Source organism: Cynocephalus volans, chromosome 11 (genome assembly GCF_027409185.1).
Source record: "Cynocephalus volans isolate mCynVol1 chromosome 11, mCynVol1.pri, whole genome shotgun sequence".
NCBI classification, from domain to species: Eukaryota; Metazoa; Chordata; class Mammalia; order Dermoptera; family Cynocephalidae; genus Cynocephalus; species Cynocephalus volans.
In genome coordinates, this window is record NC_084470.1 from 100,909,700 (window position 1) to 100,935,809 (window position 26,110).

At 50.2% G+C, this 26,110-nt stretch overlaps 1 protein-coding gene across 1 annotated transcript in view; it reads right to left on the minus strand.

Moving 5' to 3' along the window:
* CAPN2 (calpain 2) overlaps window positions 1–22,962 on the minus strand; it is a 50,211-nt gene extending 27,249 nt beyond the window's left edge. Inside the window, exons 1-2 of the mRNA XM_063113789.1 lie at window positions 22,669–22,962; window positions 18,224–18,293 (exon numbers count right to left, since the gene is read on the minus strand). Of these exons, the coding sequence (XP_062969859.1) occupies window positions 18,224–18,293; window positions 22,669–22,905 (307 nt within the window). The 5' untranslated portion in view covers window positions 22,906–22,962. The remainder of the gene's footprint in view (window positions 1–18,223; window positions 18,294–22,668) is intronic.
* Between the last annotated feature and the right edge of the window lie 3,148 nt (window positions 22,963–26,110).

Below are 26,110 nucleotides of genomic sequence, written 5' to 3' on the forward strand. Positions count from 1 at the left end.
CCGTCACAGAATAGTTCGAGGTGGGTACATTGCCATCCTCTTTCACGGTTGAGGAATCTGAGGTGTAAGGAAGTTGTTGAGTAGCTCACCCGAAGGTCCCAGCTAATGAATGGCCTTCAGGTTTGTTCAGGCAATGCACGTGCTTTTAACATATAAACTAAACGGTCTCCTTTGCAAACAGGCTGGTGTTAATTTCTAATTCACCTAATTCAAAGGACATTGTCTTGGGGACTTCTGTTCCTGAGTGGTGACTCAATTATGTTTTGGTGTCTGGGCTGCACTGTGTTCTCTCAGTCATTTCCTGCTTGCTCCAACATGGACGGCCCATGTATGCAAGCGAGTGTCTCCCCACAAGGAAATCTGTTCTACAACCTTGTCAGTTGTGGCCTCACTCAGTCCCACCCTTCCCGGCTCAGGGTTCAGACCCTTGGTTCACCCTAGCAAGGTCAGAGTGTATGTTCCCTAAAATAACTTATGAAAACCCGTCTCTTACGGATAACCCTGCAGTCACTTGCTTCTGGAGAGGTGCCCTGGTTGGAGAAGTCAACAGAGACTCCTCCAGCAGAGCCTGTTTGGGGCAGTTCCATCCTTGTCTGGATAAACGCAGGTCAGCTAGCTCAGAACAGGCCTCACAACTTGTTTAACTCGGATGCTACAAACTGCTTATGGCTCTAACTGGTTTTAGCTCCAGGAAAGCCCCAAAAGGTGCCTTCCAGTGACCAAGGCCCCTCCTGGAATATTGCCACATGGATGGGGCTTGAAAAATACAGACCTATGGTTTTAAAATTAAGTATCTATAAGAGACTGCACTTTAGCAAACAGTGTTTTCCTCATGCTCGTTTTCTTTGGCTCTGCTCTCAAGTCACACAAGAGGAAATTTTGGCAGAGGGGAGGGTGGGATGGCCACCTAGACCTTGGTACACCTCAAGGGCTGTCTCTGAACAGTGTACCTTGCACAAGCAAAACTCCTGCCTTCCTCTGCTGGTGAGCTTCCCAGTTGTTACAAGCCTTCAGCACTCCTGCCTATGTGCAATGTCTGTTCATACTCGGTTACCTGTTGATAATATTTTGAGCCTGAAACACTTCATTTATTTCAGAGCAGAAACAGTGGTTCTGGGGACCTGACTGCCTGGACTGTGGTGAGCTGGAGCTGAGTGCCCAATATCTTTGGCTGCCTCTGTATATCCAGCCTCACCTGCCATCTTGCTCTCTGCCCAGGGGCTGACCTCAGTGGTCCTCGCTGGGATCCCAGGGCTGCTGGTGGGGTTGAGCCCGTGGGGAGCCCTGGAGGCCAGAGGAAGGAGTGAGGTTAGGGTATTTCTTCCCTGGCTCCTTCTCTGTGAACTTGGCTTGGCTGCAGTTGGTGTTGTGAGTTGAATGCACAGAGGAATCCAAGACTGGCATTAGTGTTATTTGTGTTGCAGCTTTTTGTTCAGTGTTATGGCACCTCTTTTGCTTATAAAGCAAGGAAAGCACGGAGAATAAAGACTTCTAAACCGGTGTCTCCCAGAACAAAGGAAAAGACCATCTTATAGAGCCTAAATTGCTGCTCTTTTCTGGCCCAAGTTCCCATTCAGGTCCTCTTATGTAAATGACGGATGCAGTCCTGTTCATTTGGATTGGCTGATTATGGGACACAGTCCATTGGTCACTTCTGGAGCCTAATCTGCATCTAGCCCTTGGGGAATGTGAGACTGCTGTTATCTCACAGAGGGCGGGTGCAGGAAGCAAGCAAGCTAAGTCATAGAAGCCAGAGTCTATAGTTAAGGCAGTGAAGCATGGAGTTTCTAAAACAGTTTCTCAAGTGGAAAAGGGGAAATGCTTAACAATTAGAAAATGCTTAGGCTTCCCTGCAACACTGGTTGTGTCCCTTGACTGCAGGACACATCTCTCTCAAGGTGGCATCTGTACATGACCTACTCCCAGTTCTAGAATCCTGACACCTGCCCCACTCATAGATCCAGGCCCTCTTCTGGGAGGGGTTTGGCTGTGCTTTCTCCTTTGATTACAGAAGTCCCCAGACACAAGCTGTTTACCTCCGACAGTGTTCAGGACTCCTCTGCCTAGTGTGCTGTACCTTATTAACTAACTATTCACCCTTATGAACTAATTCCAGGGGTGTGTACAAGCTTGCCTGAAGCCGTCTGGACAATCCTTTACCCCATCTTAAAGACTGGCCTATAGTCATCGCTACAAACACTCATTATCATAAAAATGCCACTTCCTCTTAAGTTAGTCCATAAATTTAATGTGATCCCAATAAAAATAGCAGTAGGATTTTTTTTAAAAAATTTGGAACTTAGCTGATTCTAAAGTTTCCAAGGAAAAAATAAACGTGAAGCATAGCCAGAAAAAAATCTAAAAGGGAAGGAGGTCTAGCTCCTAAACATGTGTAAAGCTACAATAATTAAAATCATACAGAACTTGTGCATAAATATACAGATGGATAAATGGCACGGTATAGAAAGTCCAGAAATGGTTCCAAACATTGGAATTTAATAATAATAAATTATTCATAAATGGAATTGGAACTGAGTAGCTATCTAGAAAAAAGTTAAGTTATAGCTCATCTTTTCACAAGGATAAATTCTAAATGAAATATTTACATATGAATATTTAACATTATATATCTTAAATATATATTTTCATATGTATATAATTTATACATTCATAAATATGATAAACCTAGCCATTTGTATTTGTGTATTTATACCATACATATTTTTTGTATTTTAATATATTTATATTATGATAATAATATAAATATAATATTTCTATAAATCCATAAAATTCTAGAAGAAACAATGCGAGAATTCTATTATAATTTCAGAACAGAGATAGGTGATCTAATTGTAACCTGGAAGCCATAAAATTTTAGAATGATAAGTTAATGATACGTAAGTTAAAAATGTTAAGATAAACTTCTAGCATATCAAGAGAAAATGGCCAGAGGTCACTAGAAAAATGGGCAAAGATATAAACAGAGTTGACAGAGAAGGAAAAATATCTCTTAAACATATTAATAGGCAGTCACCCTCACGCATCATAAAAGAATTGTAAAGTAAAACTACACTGATGGGCCGGCCCCGTGGCTCACTCCGGAGAGTGTGGCACTGGTAGTGCCGAGGCCGCAGGTTCGGATCCTATATAGGGATGGCCGGTGCGCTCACTGGCTGAGCGTGGTGCGGACCACACCGCGCCGAGGGTGGCGATCCCCTTACTGGTCAAAAAAAAAAAAAAAAAAAACTACACTGAGATACTATTTTTCACCTTTCAGATTGCAAAGATCAAAAAGTGTGATTATGGGCTGACCCCGTGGCGCACTCGGGAGAGTGCGGCGCTTGGGAGCACAGCCTCCCGCCGCGGGTTCGGATCCTATATAGAGATGGCCGGTGTGCTCACTGGCTGAGCGCAGTGCGGGCGACACCAAGCCAAGGGTTGCGATCCCCTTACCGGTCACAAAAAAGACAAAAAAAAAAAAAAAAGTGTGATTATCTGGAGAGGCTGCAAGGAAATAAGTATTCAGACTTTGTAGGTGAGCACAGAGATCGGGGCAGTCTCTACAAAGGCCATTTGACAATACCATCCATGTGCCCTACACACATACTCGATGAGAAATGATGTGTGTGTAATGTTATTTTGCTGTAGCATTGGTGGTACTAGCAAGACTGGGAAATAACCTAGTGTCCATCCAGAGGACTGGTGAAACACAATGTGCGGTGGTGCATCTCCGCTACGGAATTCTATCCAGCCATAAAAAGGAATGAAGATGCTGTTTGTTGATATGAAATGATCCTCAAGACATGTTAAGTAAAATGAAGCAGGTACAGAACAGTATATATGATATGCCAACAAGAAAAAAATGGGAAAAATTAAAAATAGAAAAACGAAGAGAAAACATGGGGGAACACAGTGTTTTGGCCCCTTTGATAATTCATATCTTCATAATCTGGAGTTATTTTTGGATGATCCATTATATAGAACAGCTATCCATCCTTCCGTGTGCTTATACTGTGGTTTTATTACCATAATTGCAGTTTATTGCTCTCAATGGAGAATTGCTTATGTTACCACTTATGGTAAAAAAAGAATAGCTTAATATCAGTTATTCTAAAATGAAAATGACTGTTTTTGATAGAGGTCCTCCATAAAAATTGTTCTATACTGAAATAAGAACAAACAGCCAATGAATTGGCCTATTCCAGTGTCCCCCAAAGTGTGTTCTGTAGAAACTATTTCCTTAAGAAGTCAACAAGTACTCCCTGAGAAAATGTCTGTGGTCAAGTGAGTCTGGGAAATGCAAAGCTAACCAGGCCAAGTGCAGAGACTTCTCAGAACTCTTCAGTAAATGTACACAGTGACTTTCCCAGGGGCGGGGGAGTGGGGTGGAAGACGCAAGTTTCCCAAACTTACTTGACCCTGGTACCCTCTTGCTGACATCTCACACAGCCAGTGCCCCATGGAGCCCACTGGTTCACCCTGGCAGGTTCCCCAGGAAGCTGGGCTGCTCAGGGAGGTGGCAGGTGCAGTGAGATTCTTTATGGCATCAACACTAACCATGGGGCCCACCTATAGCAGCTGAGGTGCTTTTGACAGCATCTATGCCTTTTTTTTCTTTCCAGGTTTTTTTTTGTTATTGTTCCTGTAGTGTTTTTATTATATCAAACATTGAAACAATCTTAATTTTCAGCAACGGGGAACCGATGAAATAAAACAGTATACTCACTTGATGGGGATACAGTTAATTAAAATAATAGTCAAGCGTTATAAGACGAAAAAAATCTTAGACGTATGAATCTTAGACTACATACTCCGTTGTGCCAAAAATGTAACTTTAATTTCCTATAGTAAAACTTACTTTCCTTTTCAAGCCTTCATTATGCCAAGGATTATGCTCTCTCCAGGTTTTGACATTCTTTTCTTTCTGGATTGTTCGTTTTTCTTACACTGTATGGTTGTATTATATTTTGTTTTGTTTCTGTTTGTTTAGTTTTTTTTTTTTTTTTTTTTGGTTAGGCCTTAAATTTTCTGTGGAATGAGGTGAGGCATATGTAAGTACCAACAAATTCTGACTAAGTCACTGTAAAAACTCTGACTCACCACCTCTCACTGGCCATTCTCCTCCTGGGAGCCTGGAGTCCAAGTACCCTGGACATGAGCAGGGACAAGTGTCCGAGTTGGGTCCCCACAGGTACTTGATCATGCATGGGACAGACTCTGTGCCTCCCCAGAGGAGGGAGGTGCCAGTGACATCTCCCTTTAGCAGGCTGCTGCTGGCCATGTCCGTTATTAAAGGCAGCAAACAGGGACCTATCCAGAGGTTCCTGAACCACCCAGTGAAGTTCCTGATGGCAGGCAGGACAGACTGGACACCCCTACATCCAGGCTGCCCCCTCACCCAGCTAAGCTTCTGTCCTGGAAGACGCTCAACCAGTACAGGCCTGAGAGGCTGGGGAGGGAGGCTGGGGGATCTTCTGCCCTGGCTGCCTGCAGGGTGGGATTTCAGGGGCCTCCTGCTTCCTTCCTCCACAAACCTCCACTACATATAGTCTAAATTCTCCTACAGAAAAAGATCCTCTGACCTCACATTTAGAGATCAGACTTAGGCTGCAAATACCTGTGGGAAAGGGAACCCTGGGATTTAAATGCTCTGGTGTGACAATGACTAAAAGCAGGTTTACGGGGGAAGATGGGAGAGGTAGGGTTCTGGGAGTCTGGAGCCAGCACTGTTGAAAGGCAGTCACCCAGGGGAGGTGGTCCAGGGTCTCCCAGAAAGACTTGGCCCTTTCTCTTTTGCTTAGGTCAACATCAAGGTTTCCTGCCTGCTCCATGGGGACCTCCAGGATCCCTGTGAAAGGTGTGTCTCCCTGGAGGCTGGGTCATGCCTGCTCCCTCACTTGTCACACACCTTTCTGCTCCAGACCCCAGTACTCACCCGCTCCAGCTCCTCAGATTCCAGGCTCCTGGCTGTCACTCTCTCCCCTCTGGCAGGCTTTGCTCCTCCAGCCCAGCCTCCAGGGAGCTCATTCCTGTGCACCTTCCTCCCAAGGCCATGCCTGCCCTTTCTGTGTTGTCCCAGCACCTCTTTGTTGGCACGGAGGTGAGCAAGACAGGTAGGGTCCCTGGTGAGCTGGCAGGTGTAGGGTCTCAAGTAAGCGGGTTGATGTGCTTTCTCCCCGTGGCAGCTTGCAGGGGTGGAGAACACTTGCTGTAGGCACAGGGCAAATGGATCCATGGGCATCCCACAGCCACGCTGCACCTTCAGGAGACCCCCAAAACAGAAAGGAGTACAGAGCAGAGACCTACTAGATAAGCCTAGGAGCCTGACCAGTGGGTGGGATTGAGCACTGGATTTCTTGCCACTTCTGGTTGTGTGAATGTGGATACAGTTCTTAATTTCTTTGTTCTGTGTTTTCTCAGCGTGGAGAGGGATAATAATGAGGCATATCCGCAGAAGGTTGTTAGGATCAGATGCAAAAAGGGAAACTGGGGGTCCGTGGATGGGATTCAGAGATCTGGAACCCCAAACATGTTGTGCAAGTTTTACATGTATTCTGGAGAGAGAAATCAAGTTTCTCTCCCACCCCAAATGGTTAAGAAACAATAGAGACAGAACATGGAGTTCAAGTCGTGGCTGGCCCAAGGAAAATACTCTGTGGCTCAGTATTCTCATTTATAACATGGGTTTAATAATAATAAACTGCCTCATAGAGTTGAAATTAAATGAAAGAAAATATGTAAAACACTTCAAACAGTGTTTGTAAGTTGATTGCTGTTTTTATTTTCTAATTTTATAGGAGAGAAAACTGAGACCCAGAAGAAGCAAAGTCTCCAAGGAAGGCATGTTATGTGCCAAACCTTGGCCACATTTGGCGGCAGTGTTGGAGGTGGGCCGGAAGGACTTCCACCTGCTGAGTGACTGAGGGCCTACAGGGTCTGTCTCATCACCTGAAGAGAGAGGGGAAGCCCAAGCAATGAAAACACAAAGGCAGAGAAGCAGCACTGAGGGGCTGTGGACACAAGCGCTACTCAGGACCCAGAGAGCACTGCAGTGGTGGGCGCCTGGGGTGGAGCCAGTCTCCAGCTGGGACACGGATGTGGCTGTCCCTCTGCCTGGGAACTGCTGCTCCCTGGGAAGAACCAGCTTTGCAGGTCCTTCTCCACTCTGTGCCCTCACATAACACAGGAGAGGGACCTTTAGGAGCCAACCCTTACCTCCCTCCTCCTGGGTCTGCACTTGAGATAATCAGTTTCTCTCCCTGTGTGCCTTGGGTGTGTGTTCTCCCAGGGAACTGTCAGCGTTTTTATGCCTATGGCAGAAGAGCATTCATGTACTAATTTATTCATTTCTTCGGCAACTATTTAGTGACATTCTGGGGCCCATGCTGAGATCACTTAAGCCACTTTTGTGTATGGGTCCCCAGGGAATTCCTTCCAAATTCAGACTTCCTCCACCCCTTCTGATTTGTTTGGAGAAAGGAGGTTGGAGTGGATTTTGGGTCAAGCTACCTGGATGAAAGGTTTGACTGTCTTCAGCTGGGCCCATCTTCCCTTCACACTCACACAGCACATTGGCAACCAGGGGCAAACCCAGGTGATCCCCTGAGCACCTGCACTCCCAGACAGACCTTGTGAATGACTCCTTTAAGCTCAGGGCCGTCTTCTGAAAAGATAAATTCATTCACAGCCATGCCAGTAACTTTCAGTAACTCTCCAGAGCTGTGCTCTGGCCTTGGTGTCCCTGTCCTGAAGGTCCGCTCTGTGCACAGGCCGCAGCTGAAGGGGCCCTGGGGGTGAGTGGGAAGTGCTGGCTTACTAAAACTTGTATTTGCAGCCATGGAGGCTTTTCCAAAAGGAGGACATAATACTGTTGTGTTTTCTCCTCTTTTCCCTTCTACTACCACTGTCTTTCCCTCACAAGCAGGAGGTGAGCAGAGCTGGGAAGGGGAGTCCAGGAGATGCTGGGCTCTGACACATTGTCCTTGCCGGGGCTTCATGGACTAGAGCCTGGGAACAGTCCCGGCAGATGGAAGTTCTGTGAGGGCAGGTACGGTGGTCTCAGGCTCAGCCCCAGTGCCTGCACAGGGGCACAAGCTCAGCGAAGCAGAGCCCACTCCCAAATGCATGCGTGCACACTGTACACATGCACACGCTCACACTGCAAACACAGGCCTAAGAAGTTCGTTCCTGTCTTGGAGAAGGAGCAGACAGAACACAAAGCCTGGTGCTAGCCCTACCACTGCCTGCAAGCCTCAGCACCCCTCAGGCTGCTCCTCTATCTGCACCCGGCTCGCCTGTGTCTCTAAGCACCTCTGTCTGCCCTGATACGGCCTCAGTCTGAAATGTCTCCTCTCTTCACTTGCTCAGTCCTTCCTCTGTGCCGGGCCTGCAGGACAGGGGCCCTCACTCTCAGAAGTGGGGGGCAGACATGGAAGCATGTGGGCAGACAATGGTGGTCAGGGACTGTAGGAGGGGTGGGCTGTGTGGGGAAGGCTTAGAGGAGGGGGAGCGGGCGAGGTGGGAGCACTTTCAGGGAGAGGGAAGGTCAAGTGCAGAGACCCAAAAGGTGTGGGGAGTGGCACAGTCCAGGCCGGGCAGGCAGCAGGACAGGCGGGGCGTGGGCATTGGGCGTGGAGAGAGCCAAGGCTGGAGACACTGGGTCAGGAACCTGAACTGGCTCCTGAGGGAATTAAGCGAGGGTCCCTCCTCAGCCTCCTCACTCCTGCCACTTCTGCACAGCTCCTCAGGCAAAGTAAACACGGGGGCTTTCCAGCAAGAGCCACCCCCTGCTGGGGAAGTGCACGCCCTGCTCCGGCTCCTCGGCCAGGGACACCCTTGCTCCACCTGGCTGTCCTTAATCATGCTGGGGGACTCATCTTTGGGGCCCCCTCTTAGCCCCTTCCTGTTCACCTCCCACACCCTCACACTGCATCCAACTGACCCTACCCTAGAATGATCAAAACTTGCGTGTAATTCATCCATTCAACTGTTTGCTCCCACCTCTCCCATAAGCTCCCTGAGGACAGAGCCTCTGGAGTAAAGTCCAAAATGGATCGGAGACCAGGAGGTAGCCAGGGCAGGAATCCAGGTGAGAATTAAGGTCTGCCCTGGAATAATGAGGGAATAGGAGGAAAAGGAGGCTTGGAGACAAATGAAGGACCTAGAACAGAGAGAACTGGTTGAATGTGGGAGGGGAGGCAGAGGCAAGAATCTAGTACAGAGAAAGGAATGTGTTGTTATCTTGCCTTCTCTTGCCCAAAGTCTCAGCCCACTGCTTCCCTTAAGACAGGCACCAACAGAGCCGGCTGAACGGAAGTAGACAGGCCACTGCCGGCCTGCACAGCCAGGGCTCCTGGGCCCTGCGGGTGTCTCAGAAATGCTTGGGGGATAAAAGGAGACCTGAAGCTAGCAGATCAGCCCAGCTAGCTGAGTCTCCCATTGCCCTGCTTATTGAGCAGTCCCAGAAAATACCCGCCTCCCCCAAACCGTGATGGGCTAGTGTCCAAGCAGCCTTGGGTAACCAGTGGTGAAGGACAAGGAGGACATTATTCAGAAGAAAGGAACCATGGTGACTTCCAAAAATGGCAGCAACACGATTTCTGGTTTCATGAGCCCTTCCAGAACCTTTCACTCCCCATCAAGAAGGGGGATCTATGTCCCTCTGCACCTGGGTGGGCTTTCATCTGTCTCTATGAATATGTCAGAGTGAGGCTATGTGACTTCCAGGCCAGGCTGCAAAAGGCAAGAAAGCCTCCCAGGCTCTCTCTTGGGACACGTGCCACTGTGTGAGAAGCTCACCTACCAGCCCCTGTGTAAGGAGACCACATAAGAGACAGAGATCCCCAGAGCCCCAGCTGATCCAGCCTCCAGTGCCTGCCCCAGACATGTGGGTGAGGGGCCCCATCCCCATCTGACTGTTACTGCCTTGACCTTGATAATCACCCGGCTGAGCCCAGTCACAGGCAGAACCAGGAGAGAGAATGATAAAACGTTGTATCAAGCCACTCATTATGGGGTGGGTTGTTACACACTAGACACAAGGTGTAACAATATAGGGACCCTCCTGAACTGCCTGGGAGTCTGAAATTCAGTTAGGCCAGGGATGGTAAGATGCTTCTGCTAACATTCTCCCCTTCTTGGGGTGCCAGAGAGAGAAAGAAGCCAATGCCCAGATGGAAGCATTCTCCAAGAAGCAAGGAGGGCCCCATCTCCTCGCAAGGCTGGTGGGAGGCTGGTACTCCTCTCCCACAAGCTCAAATATCCCAACAATGCTGCCCTTGCCCTGCACGCTCAATGTTTCCTCCTTTCCTACAACACTCGATCATAATCGTGGCTGGGTCAGGCTGAAATGCTGAAAGTGTGTGAAGTGTGTCTTCAGCAGCTCCTCTGCCCGTCACCACTGCTATCCCCAGTCTTTCTCACTGGCCACTCCCTGCCACCAGGCTTCCACATGGACATTCTGTGCCCTGGATGCCCAGTGACCCCATGGTACTTCATGGTTCCACATCTCTCCCTTCCCTTCCCTCTACTGGTCGTTCTCAAAGGGGGACATGCCCATCCCCCTCTACTAGGGACATTTGGCAATGTCTAGAGACATTTTTGGCCGTCACACTGGAGGTGAGAGTGAGTAGAGGCCAAGGACACTGCTAAACATCCTCTAGTGCACAGGACAGCCCCACAACAAGAATCATCCAGCCCCAAACACCGATAATGCCGAGGACAGCAGCCCTGCTCCATCTCAAGTCCTGCCTGTCTGGGTCTCCCTCCTTCAGGGCTTTGTTCCTTTGCTCTCCATGCTGACAGCTAGACAAGTGAGAAACTGAGATACTGAAGGTTGCTCCTGGCAAAATTTTACCCTTCCTGAGACAATGGCACTTTAACAGTCTCCAGCAGACCTGACACCCTTCCAGGGAGGGAGGAACCTGTCTGGTCAGCAGCATAGGGAGAAGGAACCCTGGGAGAGCCAGCTTAGGGCCGCCCCTCGGGAGCTGGTGGGAAGGGAACTCTCCAGAGGAGATGCACACCTGCCCACATCTGGGCCTGCGAGAGGGTGGCTGAGGAGTCACCCTGGCCGTCCCTTCACTTACTCCTTTCATGGCTGGCAGCCACCCCGAAGAGGAACCCCCAAACCGAATTCCCCACACACATGCGGTGAGTCCTCACTTACAGCAGGCTGGAGGCGTGGGGAAGGTCCTCCACCACACTCACGTCCCAACCCTTATTCACAGCAAGGTCTCCAGCCTCCTTCTGAAAACTGCATGTCAGAACTGCAAGCAAGAGCCTGTGACCCAAACCACATGTCCGCAGCCACCCCCTTCCCTTCCCCCACCCCTCCTGCAGGACAGGAGGCTCTAGAAGGGAGGACAGGAAGGAGGGAAGGTGTTGGGCCTGACGGTCACACTCTTACACCCTGGACTAGGGAAGGCCGCTGGGCCCCCTTCCTCTCTCAGCTGTGCCCTGGACCAGGAGGACGCAGCCTGCTGCAGGTTTCATCTCTGTGGACCCGCTACCTGCAGCCCTGAGTCTGCAGGGCCATCGCCCCCATGGTTCCTACCTGACATCAGGGTTTTTATCTGCTAGGACCCCAGCAGAGGTGGCTCCTCCTTCCTCATGGCTGCCTCCTCCCCAGGCACAGCCAAACCCACCCCCTTCCTCCCCATCCCTGCTGCAGTCACAGACCCACAGGAGGAGAGGCAGAGCCAGAACCTTGCCCTCAGCTGCCAACCCCCACCCTAAATCCCCACTCTTCAGGAACTCTCCTTCCTCACCTCCTGGAGGAATCAGGACAACATCTATTGTCCTGGTGGCATTCACAGTATTGAACTAAAGGAAAAAAGTATCACTGGGGCTGCGGCAGCAAAATGCCCAAGAAGCATCATATGTAGGACTGGCCCAACAAGAATGAATGCTGCAGATTTTCTCATTCTGATCCTGATCCAGAGAGACAGAGAAACCCCAAGAGGCCCTGGGTTCCAATGGCACCTTCCAGTCATACAGTCTTACAGCTCCCCATTGCACAGGAAAAGGAAAAGGAAGGACACGAACATCGTCAATATTCCCATTTCACAGATGGGTAAGTGGGAGCTGTGGCTGAAGATCACAGGCACGTGCAGGTGCAGTGACCACTGCATGGCCCCAGAGCTTTCCCGCAAACACCACCTCCTCTGTCATACCTTCTCCAAGACTTCAGTGGTTGCCAATGCCAGGTGCTAAAGCTGGGACCCAATCGGGTATTCAAGATGCAGTAGGATGTGGCTCCACCCCACCTTTCCAACCTCATTTGTCACGACTCCCCTCTGGCCACACTCTCCCCAAAGGTAATATGCAACTTGCATTTATTAAACCTTCTGCCTCAGTCTCCAGTGCTCTGAGCTATGTTCATTACTTCATTTCATCTACACAGGCCTCTGAAGTAGGCAGTATTATCCTCATTTTATGAATGAGAAAACTGAGGCTTGAAGAGAATGGTGATACACGCCAAAGTGACAGCTAGTACGTGGCAAAATTAAGATGCCGATCCCTAACTGCTGGACACCCTCGTCCTTGCTCTTGACCCTGCTTGTGCCTTTCTTGGTTCTGATGTGAGAACCATCCCACCCTGGAGAGTAAAGAATGGGGGCTGGCTCCCAATGCTCAATGGTCTGCTGTGCTGACCAGTGCAGTAGCCACAAGGCACATTTAAATTAAATAAAATCGCAAATTCAGTTCCTCAGTTGCAATAGTCCTATCTCAAGTGCTCCACAGCCACACGTGGCTAGTGGCTACCATACTGAGCTGTGCAGATGTACGTTTCCATCATTGCTAGGAGTTCTGCTGGACAGTGCTGATCTCAAGGCTACCTTGCTGCATACCTGCTAGCCAGGCCAGCCAGAGGCAGTATCAACACGTCCTCCTGGGGCTCCATCGTCCACACAGTGATGCTAGCAGAGACCGCACCAGACCTCGTGGCACAAGCGGTCCTTCACTTCTGAAGTCTCCAGATGGCAAGCCTCTCTGTGGCAGATCCTCCTGGGGACTGACACTGGACAAGGCTCCATGGACCTTGAAGCAGAGGCATTACTGCTTGCAAACACGAGTCAAGCTGAAGCTAGTGTGCGGGGCTGCAGTCACAGGATGTCAGAAATAGTGGGGTCTTAGGAAAATCTAACCCAACCCTTGCATTTCAGAGTAGATTACTAAGGCCATAGTGGGGTGTGACCTGGTTCCTGGCCACAAGAAGCTGGTGGAAAAGCTGAGGGAGCTCTCGGACAAGTGAAAAGTCACACCCTGACGCACATGCCCATGGGTAGCAGTCTGGAATCCTGTAAACCCACCCTGGGCACCCTATCGCTTCAGAGGAAAGTATATGGGAAGCTTTCAAAGGACGCCTGGAGAGGTGGCAGGGGCAGCCGAGAAGAGATTTGTTCTGTGGGCATCAGATGAGGCTAGAGCCCTGCTGTATGATGGTCAAGGCTGGGGGCAGCCAGGGCAGGATGGGGGCCTCTGGGCAAGATAGCAGGGTTAGCAGTTCATCCCTGCCCTGCTTATAAGCCGTCTTAGATGCAGTAGGGAAGGAAGCCGGGAGCATGGGCAGCAGCCACGGGGGAGGAAGATGTGAAAGAGCATTTATAACCAGGGAGGCTGAGAGGAAAGGATGACTCATGGACACACTATGTGTGCACTAGGAAGTTGGCAGAGGCTACTGCTGGGTGGTGAGGGTGGTGTTGGGGCTGGTGGTGAAGCGAGCATTTTTAAGAAAAAGCATGAACTTACTTTCTCTAGCAAACCAGACAACACCTATTTTCTGGCCTTCTTTTAAAAAAAAATGCATTATTTTTTTAAAAGGCACCTGCAAATTCCAGTGGATAGGCATCCTACTAAATCTCTGACCAGTATTCCTCAAAACTGTCAAAGTCATCAAAAACAAGTAAAGTCTGAGAAACTGGCATGGCCAGGAGGAGTCTAGGGAGACACGAGTACTATATGTGATGTGGTGTCCTGGATGGGATTTATTGACATTTCCTTTGTTTGTACCTACTGTCCTTTCCAGGAAATCTCAATAAAGTATGGACTTTAATAATAACGTATCAATATCGGTTCATTAATTGTAACAAACGTACCACACTAATGTTAAGATGTTAATAATACAGGAAACTGGGTATGGGATGTATGGGGCTCTCTGAACTATCTTCTCAATTTTTCTGTTAATCTAAAACTGTTCTAAAAAGAAGGCTATTAACATTTAAAAAATCACTTATTATTAAAATTAATTTTAAAATTAAAAATTTAAAAATCATTTTAAAATTATTTAAAACACTTAAAAAAATTCAGTTATAAAAACTGAAGAGCGTGCATCTGCCTCCTTTATGTTTACCATCTCCCCATATGTTTCTCTTTCTTCCAAGTGTTACAACCTGCATGTTACCCAAATACAGGCCCCAAGTTTGCTGTTCCCGTCCATCGTGGCACTTCCACACCTAGACTACGAGCTTTTCAAGGACAAGGATCTGGTTTCCAACCTAGCTTATTTCTTTTCCTTCTTTTTCCTTTTCTCCCCCATCCTCTTTCTCGTCTGCAATTTGGCAAAGGCACTTTTCACATAACTGGAATCAGTAATAATACAGTCCCTTGAACTATTTAGGATTCTGCAGTATGCCAAGTGTGTTTGCCTATATAAATCTAACTTTTCACCACAGCCCTGAGAAGGGAGCATTATCGTTATTCCCATTTTACAGAAGAGTAGACTGAGGCTCAGAGAGTTTGGGCTACTTGCCCAAAGCCACACAGGGAATAAGTGGTGAAAGGAGCAGGACCGGAACCTTCACCTTCTGGTGTGCTTTTCCCACTGGTCTTGCCCCTTCCCTACTCTCTGTGGGGATGGGCTATGCGGAGGGGTTCCCTGCAGCCACCCACCTCTCAGTTGGTGTTCTGGGGGCCTAGGTGACTCTTGGGGGTGTAGGCAGGGTGACCCATCTCTGAGGGCCCTGGAGAAAACGGGGTTTGCTGTATTAGGAAGCTGGGACCTGCTAGTGTACAGAGACCTGTGCCTTCAGGCCGGGGTAGCTGCCTTTAGTTGTGAGCTGTGAGGGCTTGGGGGAAATAAGGGCACAGTGGAGAACCTCAGTAGTGGCCTTTGAATCTCCTGGGCTCCTGGGGGCCATTCTAAGTGGCAATCCCTGTAAGAACCCAGTTACTGCCAGCAATTACAGAGTCATATTTAGCTGCAGGGCCAGCTGGGCTGAGGCTCAGGCTGGGTCTCAGCCCTTCCTCCAGAAGGGCAGACGTCTTCACTGCGTCAACCCTCAGCACAACCACGTCCTGCGCTGCAGGTAGCTCGCTCTGAGTGGCTCTGCAAACATGGCTTGAATTCCTTTGGCGAACCTTCCAAGCTGAGCCTCTGGAAAAGAGGGAGGGGGCTGCAGGCCACACCTGCCGGGCAGCAAAGGGCAGGTGGCAGGGCACTGGGAAGTGCACAAGTCTAGGACCATTACCTGCCTGGGTTCACTGGGTGACCTGAGTGACTCTGAGGGTAGAAAGTGCAGGTAGAAAAACAAGTTTTGCTGAGAATTGTTCCTCAGCACAGCACTGCGGCAGCTCTGGGGGAACACGGGGTTATAAAAAGAGTGCAGGATTTAAAATAAGATCAGGGTTCCTGCCTTTGGCAGTTAGCTGTGTGGCCTTACATGTACCTTCCCTACCTTTGTGCCTCACTTTTCTTATCTGCATAATGGGAATGAAAGGATTTACTTCAGAGTTGGGGTGATCACATGAGATGACGCAATGAAAACATGCTCTATGTGCTGCATGCTGTCACCAGGTGACTGGTGCTGTTATTCCTCCATATGTGATACAAAAGATGGTCTTGTGGGTTCTAACCCTCTAGCACCAGGAATGAGGAACCAGCAATGGCTTTAGAAGGCTACATCTGAGCGGTCTTTCCGGTCACCTCACTCCCCCTTTCCCTCCCCATTTCCAGAAGAGACAGGTTCCGAATGATGACTTGCCCACATTTTCCCAATTACCAACATTACTGAGCCTCGTCTCTTATCTCTGACCCTGTGGCGGGGTGTTGCTGCCATGGGCTCTGTTCCTGATGCTTCTGAGCCTGTTGGGACTTGGTGACAGCCACCAGCCTATCACCACTCTGTGCCCAGATGCCAGAATCAGGGTGAGAGTCCAGTAAACCACATTTCACAGACTGTAATCTCACCAGGATTCTCCAAAATAAAAGGCCAAGAGAACAAAATAGCCAATATGGCATAAAAATAAACAAACAAAAAACCTCAGGACCACTTACTGAGAAATTTTGAAAAGGTTTACATTTTACCTTGTTCTTATTTGATTTGGTGTGGACAGAGGTGAAATTCTCCCAGGAATGTAAGCTTTTCCTATTTCCTCTCCAAATGGCCTGCTGGCATTTAAACGGGACTTAAATCATGTATTTGTCCACTTGCAATTTGTCTCTTCAGATGTCATTAAACTTTGAAGTAGATGGTTAGTCCAGGAGCAGTGATTAGCAGTGCTGGGTTTGCTCTGGATTCTCTAACGCCCCCAGGGTGGGCTGAAGTCTCCATCAACTTCCAATCCTGTTCATTTCCATTTTCTCCAATCAACAGGTTTTCCTGGAGCACCCACCTTAGGTGCCTGAAGACCCTTGGTCTTCTGTCTTTTGGGGAGTGGGGAGAGAGAAGGAGGGAAATGGGAGGAGTGTTTTCGGCAGGTAAGAATGTGCTCTGGCATCCCAGGAATCTGCACACAATCTGAGCTCAGACCAGCTCAGTTTCCTGCCCAGCTCTGGGTCATGTTCCCCCTCAGAGGCTGAGCCTGTCCTAATGATTCACACAGCTGCCTTGACATCCCTCAGGGGTTGAAATTTTTCCGGGCCCAGCTTAGGGAGTCTATAGCTCAAGGTTAAACACACAGCCCTGGAGTCAGACTGAATGCATTTGTATACCAGGCCCCCACTTCAGCTGTGGACAACCTCAGCATCCTCACCTATAAAATGGGAATAATCACAGTACCTTAGAGCAGAGTTTAGTATCTAGCAAATAGTATCTACTCACTAAATATGGGATGTTATTATTAGGAGTATCAGAACCTCTGCTAGGTGTGCGAGAAAAAAAGATACAAAATCAATTTTGTTACTAATGGGCTTGTTTGGGGAGCCAGTTGAGGCTGATGGCAGGAAACAGGCTTTGGTTCTGCTCTAGTAATTATAGGGCCACATTCATTATAAGTTAAAAAAAACTGAGGGTAGATTCTATGAGAATTTTAAACAGTCCCAGGCCCCACTGTTGGGACTTCATAGAAGCCTTGGGAGCTTGGGAGCTGTCATAATAAAGCTAGAGGACGCTGCAGGTTCAAATCCTCAACAAGCACTATATCCAGTGCAGAGGAGGGCCACCCAGGACCAGCCCAGGACCTGCAGGAGCACCACTTCTGCCCCCCTCCCAAGACCCCTGCCCACCCATCCCAGGCCCACTGCGTGCTCCCTCCCAGAGCAGGTAAGAGCACAGGTAAGGCTAGCACCTGATGGCGATGCCCCGGGTGATAGGCTGGTGGCTGTCACCAAATCTCAACAGGCTCAGAAGCATCAGGAACATAGCCCCTGGCAGCCACCTCCCACCATGTGGCCAAAACCAAGCACTATATCCAGACACAAATCAGAACTCAGATTCGGACAGCATGGTTTCAGACCCTCACGATTCAGCCACTCCAGTTAACCTCACTTACACAAGCACTGCACCTGACTTTCCAACAGTGAGCACGGCTTCCTGGTGTCATGCTACCACGGTGAACCTGCCTTGCAAACACTAAGAATGCCCTCTGCCTGGTACTTTAATTTCCTCTCAGCAGTGAGCATGAGAGTTTCCTCTTCCTTCACACTTAGTAAACTTCTCCTGTCCCTGAACCCCAGAGAACTGATGTCTCAATGTTGTCAGTGGCCTGGGGGAGTCCTCCCACTCGGGGCTTAGCCCAGAGCCTGATGGTTTCATGGCCCACTGGTAATATTGACTCTGGGGGTACAGAGGCCAAGGGGTGGCTAAAATCCAGAAGCCCCTTGGTCCTCCCAGTGGCAGCATCTTTGTGACCTGAGCAACTAGCCCAGTGCTGCCCCTGGAGGACAAGAAATTCCAGGGATCTTCTGCAAATGGAAACCACCAGGCTGCTTGGGAAGAGAGACAAGTGACAGATTGCCCCTTACCCCTTCCCACCACAGCTTGCTCTGGATCCCATCACTTACCTAGGGCTCCTTGGCAGATGTCTGTGCGGGTGGCTCCTCCAATGATAAACTGGGGATCAGCGCAGATCTCCTGGGAACGAGACCCGTAAAGTATTGTCAGCCTACCAGGCAGGTGCTTTTGCAGTTAGGACATCTCACTTCCCCTGTCAGCTCCCCTCTAAGAGTGAGAGCTCTGTGCTGTGGGGTCCCTTCTGACCCCTGCTCCATAAGCCCTGTTGCCAGGGGAGGGGGGTGATCCTCCAAGCTGAGGACAGTCACTGGACCCCGCACACTCCAAACTGCCTAGAGCCTGCTTCATCATACTGTTCCCCAGGGGCTGGGGCTGGACCAAGTGTTGAGACCCTCCTGCACCAAGTGTTGAGACCCTCCGTACCAGCTGTCCTACCTGCCAAGCTAGCACCCTCTCCTCCACTCCTGCATGCAAGTTGTTTTGCTTGAATGGAATTCCTCCCTTTCCCACCTTGTTCCCTCCTTTTCCACATTGTACCATATTTCGAGGCTCATTGCCTCCTTCTCCCTGAAGCCCTCCTTTATAGTCCAGCCCTCACTCATCCCGGAGTCTTTGTACTCTGCAATTTGGTACTTAATTGGGCACTGTCTAGTTAGTGGTGCTTATGGGTATTGCTCTGTCTCCCTAACACATACGCTTCTTGAGGGCAGGGGACTAGATCTAGCTCCTCTGAACTCTTCCATAGGCCATGATATTTGGGGCATCTATATACGCTGTACCCGCTGTCTGTCAGGTGCTGTACTTGGAGATTTATCTCATCTGAGGAACACAAGATGGCTATCGTCCCCATTTACTGGGTAGGAAACAGCTCAAGGAGGTAATGTGATAATGTCCAAAGTCACGCAGCTCACACATGATAGACAGCAGTGGGATTTGAACTCACTGGTCTAAAGCACAAACTATTTCCACTGTGCTGCCTCTAATTGATTAGTAACAAGCCTCTAAGGGTGTTAAAACCTCTGGGGCAATTGTCAGGAGCAGACTGACAGAAACCAACCTTGGACAGTTCTGGCCCTTTCCGCAGTCCCCTCTGTGTTTCCTGATTCTGAGGAGCTCCACCCCAAAGCCACAGAGGAAGTCAGGGCACAAATCTGGGCTTCTCAGCTTGGGCAACCTTGATTTGTAGGAGCTGCTACCACGTCTCCTGCCTGCTGGAGTACTGCATGTGCGCACCTCTACCACACACTCCTCGGTGTGCTCGACAGAGATGTCAGGCAGAAGCTTTTCTGGGGTAGACTTGGATCTGGCCCCTGTCTGTTCCTGCTCAGACTGCAGAAGGTTTTCTGGAAGCCCAGTCTGCACACGGCACACTCCTTTCATGCCTCTGCACTGTCTCTCTGCTCAGGTCAGTCTGTTTTGGGGATGACAGGGACAATGAGAATGCTCTTCTTCTGAGGTGACCAGAGGCAGCTTTGCCCAGGGCCTGCCAGCCAAGCGCTCATCCAGCTGATGGGACAGATCGAGCTCGGCACCGTGAGCCTCTTCGTTATAAAGAACCATACTGATAATCCTGAGTGTGCCAAGCACTTAGCCCAGAAGAGTTCTTCCACTATGTTTTAGAAACCTTCTCGTGCCTTTGGCAGTCTCTCCAGAGAAGTCAAAGCGAGGCTCAGAGATGCTTCAGAAAACTGAACCTTATTCACAGCATGTAAAGCATCGAATTAAAGATGGGACGTTAAGAGTCTGAGGAAAGGGGTTGAGGGCTTGGGCTTTGGAGTCTGATAACCTGGGTTGGAATCCTGGCTCTGCCACTTATTACATAGGTCCTATGACCCTGGCAAGTTACCTAACCTCTTGAAGCCTCAGTTTCCTCATCTGTAAAATGGGGTGGTGACGTACCTACCACTGAGGATTGTTCTGATAACTATGTAAACGTTTCTTGGTAAGCACTCCATAAATGTTACTCATTATTATTATTATTACTGAAGAAGTCAATAATAATCACCAAATCTGAAGACAGGACATGTGGGTCTGAGGCTGAGTTCAGCCAGCTGCAGATAAGCCAGTCATAAACCTCTCAGAGGCTTGGTTCTCTCAGAGGAAAGTCAGGGACTGACACCACCTGCCCTGGCTCCTACCTGTCTGGTTGTTGGGAGGTTCTGAAACGCCACCCTTCAATCGTGCCGGCTTCCTCCTGTCCCCTGCACCAGCCCTTGGACCTCACCGTGACTTTAGGCATTTCCTGTGTTATCCCCCTTCCAGTCCCTGGGGCCACTCTCCTGCCAGTGTCGTGAAATCCCCTCTCAGGAAGAGCAGTCCCTCCTCGCCGCAAGGCTCACCGCTGCCCTGCCCAGCCCGCATGCCCACTTCTCACTTCCCCTGCGACCTGTTTCACTGTCTCCTCCCGCCTTTATCTTTACTCTCTTCCTCTCTGGTGACTCACATATAACACTCCAAGTTGCTCTCATCTGAAAAACAGCCTCTCAAACCTCAGGTCCTGCTCTGCCTACCAGTTTCTCTCTCTTTTCACAGGTGCTTTCTTAAATTAGTTGCTCACATCCTTCGTTTCCAGTTCCCTTACTTTGGCATCTACAGCAATCACCTCTCCACTGAAATTGCTCTGTAAACGTCACCAATGACTTGCTAATGTCCAAATCCAGTGGAAATGTTTTTGTTCCTCCTGCCTGGCCCCAGCATGTTTGACAAAGTAGGACAGAGGCAGAGGGCAGCTGTAAGGCTGGGCTCTAAACCTGCACAGGCTAGACACAGCCCTAGCTGCAACCTGTACACACACTCGACTCTGAGCAAGCATTTAACCTTCCCAAGCCTCAATTCCTTCACCTGCCAAATGGGAATTATAATAGTCACACTCCTCTCAGCTGTGCAGTGCACAGCTTGCCTTGCCTAAGCGGTGGCCTGAAATGGCTCTAGATCTTTATTTCCTCATCTGGAAGTGTCATAGACATTTCCAGCTGTTGGAGGACCTGTCTGTCTCCCCTCACCAGCCTCTAAAGTCTTCAAAAGCAGAAACTGTATGCATTCTGCCAGGCATGTAGTAGGTGTTCAATAAAAGCTTATGGCATGAATGAAAGAATGAGTGAATGAGTGTGTGAATTCATTGTGTAAACTGTAAAGTACTATACAAATGTAAGGTGAACACATTAATTTCATTTGAGGCTCATTACAACCCTGCATTCATTCATTCTACAAATAGCCACTGTCTTTTTTGTTCATTGATGTATCCTGAGCATTTAGGACAGTGCCTGGCATATAAACAGGTGCTCAATAAATATTGTTGAATGAATAAAGGAATGAATACTATGAAAGGGCACTACCTTTGCTAGGCTCTGGGAATATACTGGTCCCTGCAGTTCAGTAGGAAGGACTAAGAAATACACGTAATTATATTTATAAATTGTGACAGTGCTGCGAAGGAAATGAGCAGGGAGCAGCGACAAAGAATAATGAGGTGGGGGAGGGAGCTGCAAAGAACGGTGGGGAAGGGTCCTCTCCTTGCTTAGTGAGGAGGAGAGCAAGCCAGACTCCAGACATGCCTGGCAAGGGAGAAGGCCTGAGGCAGGAAAGAACAGGCGAGCCTGATGAGCCAGAGAGGAAATACTGAGGCGTCACTTCTTCTAGACAAAGAAATAAGGCACAGAGAGGTTAAATAGCTCACCCAAGGTCACCCAGCAGCTTAGCAAGAATGAGAACGTAAGTGCTCTGGGCCCAGGGCCGGGGCACTTCCAGCGCTCTTGCTGCCTCCGGGTTGGACTTAGGGGAGTGGAAGGTGCCCTGGGAGGCTCAGGGGGGTGGAAGCAGGGTGGGAAGGCTTTTTCTCACAGCAGGAATCCGGAAGTTGGATTTCCCAGGAAGCCTCCTCTAGGCGTGGTGGGGAAGCCTGGTGAAGCGTCGGTAGGAGGGGAGCCAGCAGGGGTCCAGGCGACACAGAGTGGACGAGCAGATCGGGGAGCTGAAGCTGTCCCAAGGCCTGGGAGGGCCGGAAGGGCAGAGACCGTGAGGGGTGCTTGGAAGGGCCCCGGGGCCCCGGTGAGGACTCTGGGCCGGTGGAATGATGACGGGGCCCGGCTTCTCGGGGCACCTCCACGTCCTTTGTTAGGTACCAATGGAAATATTACGGGGAGGTTTCGCTAACTCCCGTTTGGGAAACTAAAGAAGAAACTCTGGTTGGATAAATCTAACCAGCACAACTGCATGGGGCCATCCTCCGTCACAGAATGACCAGGCTGTGGACTGTCGCCCTCCCTGAAGCAGAGGGAACCCGTTAGGACAGACTGTCCCTTGCCGGATGTCGCCTCCCGCCCTTTCCCGCGGACCCACGTCACCTCCCCCCATCTCCTCACCAGAGCCGGGTGGAAGTTTCAGCCCGGCCTCCGGGTGCCCCCGCGTTCTGCGCAGCCCGAAGGCGGCTCCCGGGCGGGCCTGCCGGTGGGTCCGCGGCCGCACGCCCCGCCCCGCCCCGCGCGGCGCTCCCTACCGTGGGCCGCTTCCACTCGATGCCCCGGGTTTTGCTGGAGTGGGGCCCCAGCTCCTTGAAGCCCAGCGACGAGGGGCCGGCCGGGAAGGCGGGGTCCTGGAAGAGCGCGCCGTCCTGCAGGCACGCGTCCCGCAGCGCCGCGTAGTCCTGGTTGAGGTGCTGCACGGCGCTCCCGTGCGCGCCCAGCCCCGCCGCCGCCGCCCGCTCCCGGGCCAGCCTGATCGCGACGCCCGCCATGCCGCCGCCCGACCTCCGCGACGCCGCCGCCTGCCCCTCTGCGGCCCGGCCCGGCGGATGCGCTCGGCCGTCCGGCGCGGGCGTGGCCTCGGCGCCGCCTGCGCGCACCCGTGCGCCCCCTGCGGCCGCGCGGGGAGCAGGCCCGGGCCGCAGCTCCGGGTTACGCCCGGTGAGTCAGCGGGAGGCCGGCGGGGACTGGCTGGCCCGCCCCGGGCCGACGGCTCTGCGTGCGCGGCCTCGGTGGAGCTCCCTGCGACGCTGCCGGGACGGTGCCGCTGCGTCCCCATCTCACGGACCAGAATGCCGAGCCCCGCGGGGCCGAGGACGTGATCCGATGTGGCACAGCGCGCTCTAAGTCACCCGGGCCTGTTGTAATCACGACGCCACCCTGCTGCTGGTCAGCTGTTCCATCACTGATAGGTCGTCAGGTTTGGCAAATAAAATACAGTCGTCTCAGGTCAATTTGAATTTCAGGTGAACAACGAATACTTTTTTTTTTTTAAAGATGACCGGTAAGGGGATCTTAACCCTTGGCTTGGTGTTGTCAGCACCATGCTCAGCCAGTGAGCAAACCGGCCATCCCTGTATAGGATCCGAACCCGTGGCCTTGGTGCTATCAGCACCGCACTCTCCCGAGTGAGCCACGGGCAGAGGGCAGAGTATTCTGGGCCCTACAACGAATACTTTTTTAGCATGTGTATGTCCCAACCATTGCCATGGGCATACTTATATTAAATTAAAAAAAAAAAAATCGTTTATCTGAAACTCAAATGTAACTGGGAGGATTAATCGAGTTAATATTGGTAGAGCGTTTAGGACACTGCCTGTGTTGGTGGCCACTGTCACCACTCTCTTGGGGAGTTATCATGTGACTCAGCTCAAACACAGAGAAATGGGCACGTGCCAAGGAGTGCAGGCCGAAGAGAGCCCCTCCTCTCCTGCGCTGCACTAGCAGGGAAGAATGTGTGTTTCAATGGAAAACCATGCACTGTTTAGAGTAGTGGTTTTCAACTGGGGCAGTTTTGCCCCCCACCTCACCCCATTGTCTGGAGACACTTTCTATTGTCACAGCTGGGAGATGGAGTGCGAGTGGCCTCTGTTGGGTAGAAGCCAGTGATACTGCTAAACATGTCATCATGTGCAGGACAGCACCCCACACAAGGAACGATCTGGTCCAAAATGTCAATAATGCAGAAGCTGAGAAACCTTGATTTAGGGCCCCTGCTTCCAGGTTATCTGGTTCTAGCCTTTCATTGCTTTTGAATTATTTTGTAACTCTTAAGTTGCAGATAACTGTAGCAATGCAAAACGATGTTTTCTGTAGATATGCAAATGAATTCTGCCCAGTGCAGGGACTCCTACCGTCCCCCTCCCCGCCCCCGCGGTGAAGCCAGTTTTTGTCTATTTGCACATTCAATATTCTTTACTCCATATAAATCTGTGCTTCCTTGACTTCTACAATGAACCAGTGATAACATCTGCCCAGTCACCTTATTTATTCAATGAGTTATGATTTTACCTGTTTTAAAAACTTTATCTTTACCGATATTATCCCCACCCCCATCTATTCCTGCTCTTGACCAAGTGTCCACAGTTGCCCATCGCTCACCCTTTGCTTCTCTTGACCACACTGTAGTCAGGTTTCTCTTCCCTACAGGTCAAGTGGAGTGTGCCCATCCCCTTGTTAGCTCCTCCTGAGACGGCTGAACACAGTGAGATCCTTTTCCTGTCAGACCCCACTGGTCATTTACCCTTGTTTGTCCAGCATCACCTCCAAAGATTCTGCTGATCTCTGCTTTTTTCTCCTTTACCCTACAAAAGAAAAACCTGTTTCTGTTTGGTTTTGAGATGCTTGTAGATTTCTGAGATCGGGACCTTCTCCCTACTGCAATAATCTTGGTTTTTAATGAAAATCTCTCCCTGTGTAAGTCTGAATTTGTTTTTACTTGGCAAGGGTTTTATGGAACCGTGACAATTGAGAACAGAGGAAGGAGACAGCCCTTTCCTGGAAGCTGTTCATTTGTTCCACCGTCTGACTTACATTGGGCCCACCCCAATTTCCTCTGGGCTCTGGGCTCTTGGGAGAAAGCTTGTTCAACTACCCAGTGTGGCAGAGCTCAGACTTCTCCTCCTGACAATCTCTTCAATTTCTCAATCTCCAAAGTACCTCCTTCAAGGCAGGTGGAGATGGTTTCCCTCCCAAGTCTTTTTAGCAACAAGTGACTGAGCGGATCAACCCTATCACTCTAGTCAAATCAGAAGCTTCATGCAGCCCTGGGGCAGAAGCGCCTCCTGGCTCACCCTGAACATCCTCTTCCTGAGCTGGGTAACGCCCTCTTTTGTGCCAGGCAGCTGACCTTGCCAGCCTTCTAGTGCACACTGTTCACACAGGACTCCACTCAAAAAGAGCCTTAGGGGCCGAGCCCGTGTCGCACTCGGTAGAGTGCTGCGCTGGGAGCGCGGCGACGCTCCCGCCGCGGGTTCGGATTCTATATAGGAATGACCCGTGCACTCACTGGCTGAGTGCCGGTCACGAAAAAAAAAAAAAAAAAAAGAGCCTTAGGCTGTACTGCGCCACAAAAATTGATTTGTAAACACACACAATGATTACTGCTCCCCACCGCCCCCGCCCCATCTGGACAAGATCCAGTTTTTAAAACTGAGCAAACGCTGCACTTCGTACTCCCTCCCACATGCTGTTATCTTGTTGGACCTGGCAAAGTCTCCTCTTTCTGCGACCACACGATCCCCTTCACAGGAACACGAATGCAGCCAACATACATTCCATGAATGTTCCCCCATCCCCCAAATCTTCCTGGAGTGAGTCATCCAGCCCGAGGACAGTGGATGAGTCAGAAGCAGCTGGGATTACCCAAAACTGCCCTGGTCTGGGCCACAGCCCCTGTGAGCAAACAACAGAGAGAGAGAGAATGAATGTGTGTCTTGGAGGGCTGTGAAAAGGGAGTCTGTTCTTGTAGCATTTTTCTTTACATTATTTACTCCATGTGAAAGAAGAGAAAATTAAAAACACAGAGGCCATACCAACTCCATGGCCCTGGATGTTTGGGATGTGTCAGAGGCATGATCTGCAGGTTCTGGCAATGCCAGCGGAAGCTTCCATCTTCATTGAGTGCATCCACGTGCCAGGCCCGGAGCCCAGTGCTCCGCACACACTCGTGCCCTTGCTCTTCACAGCCGCTCAAGG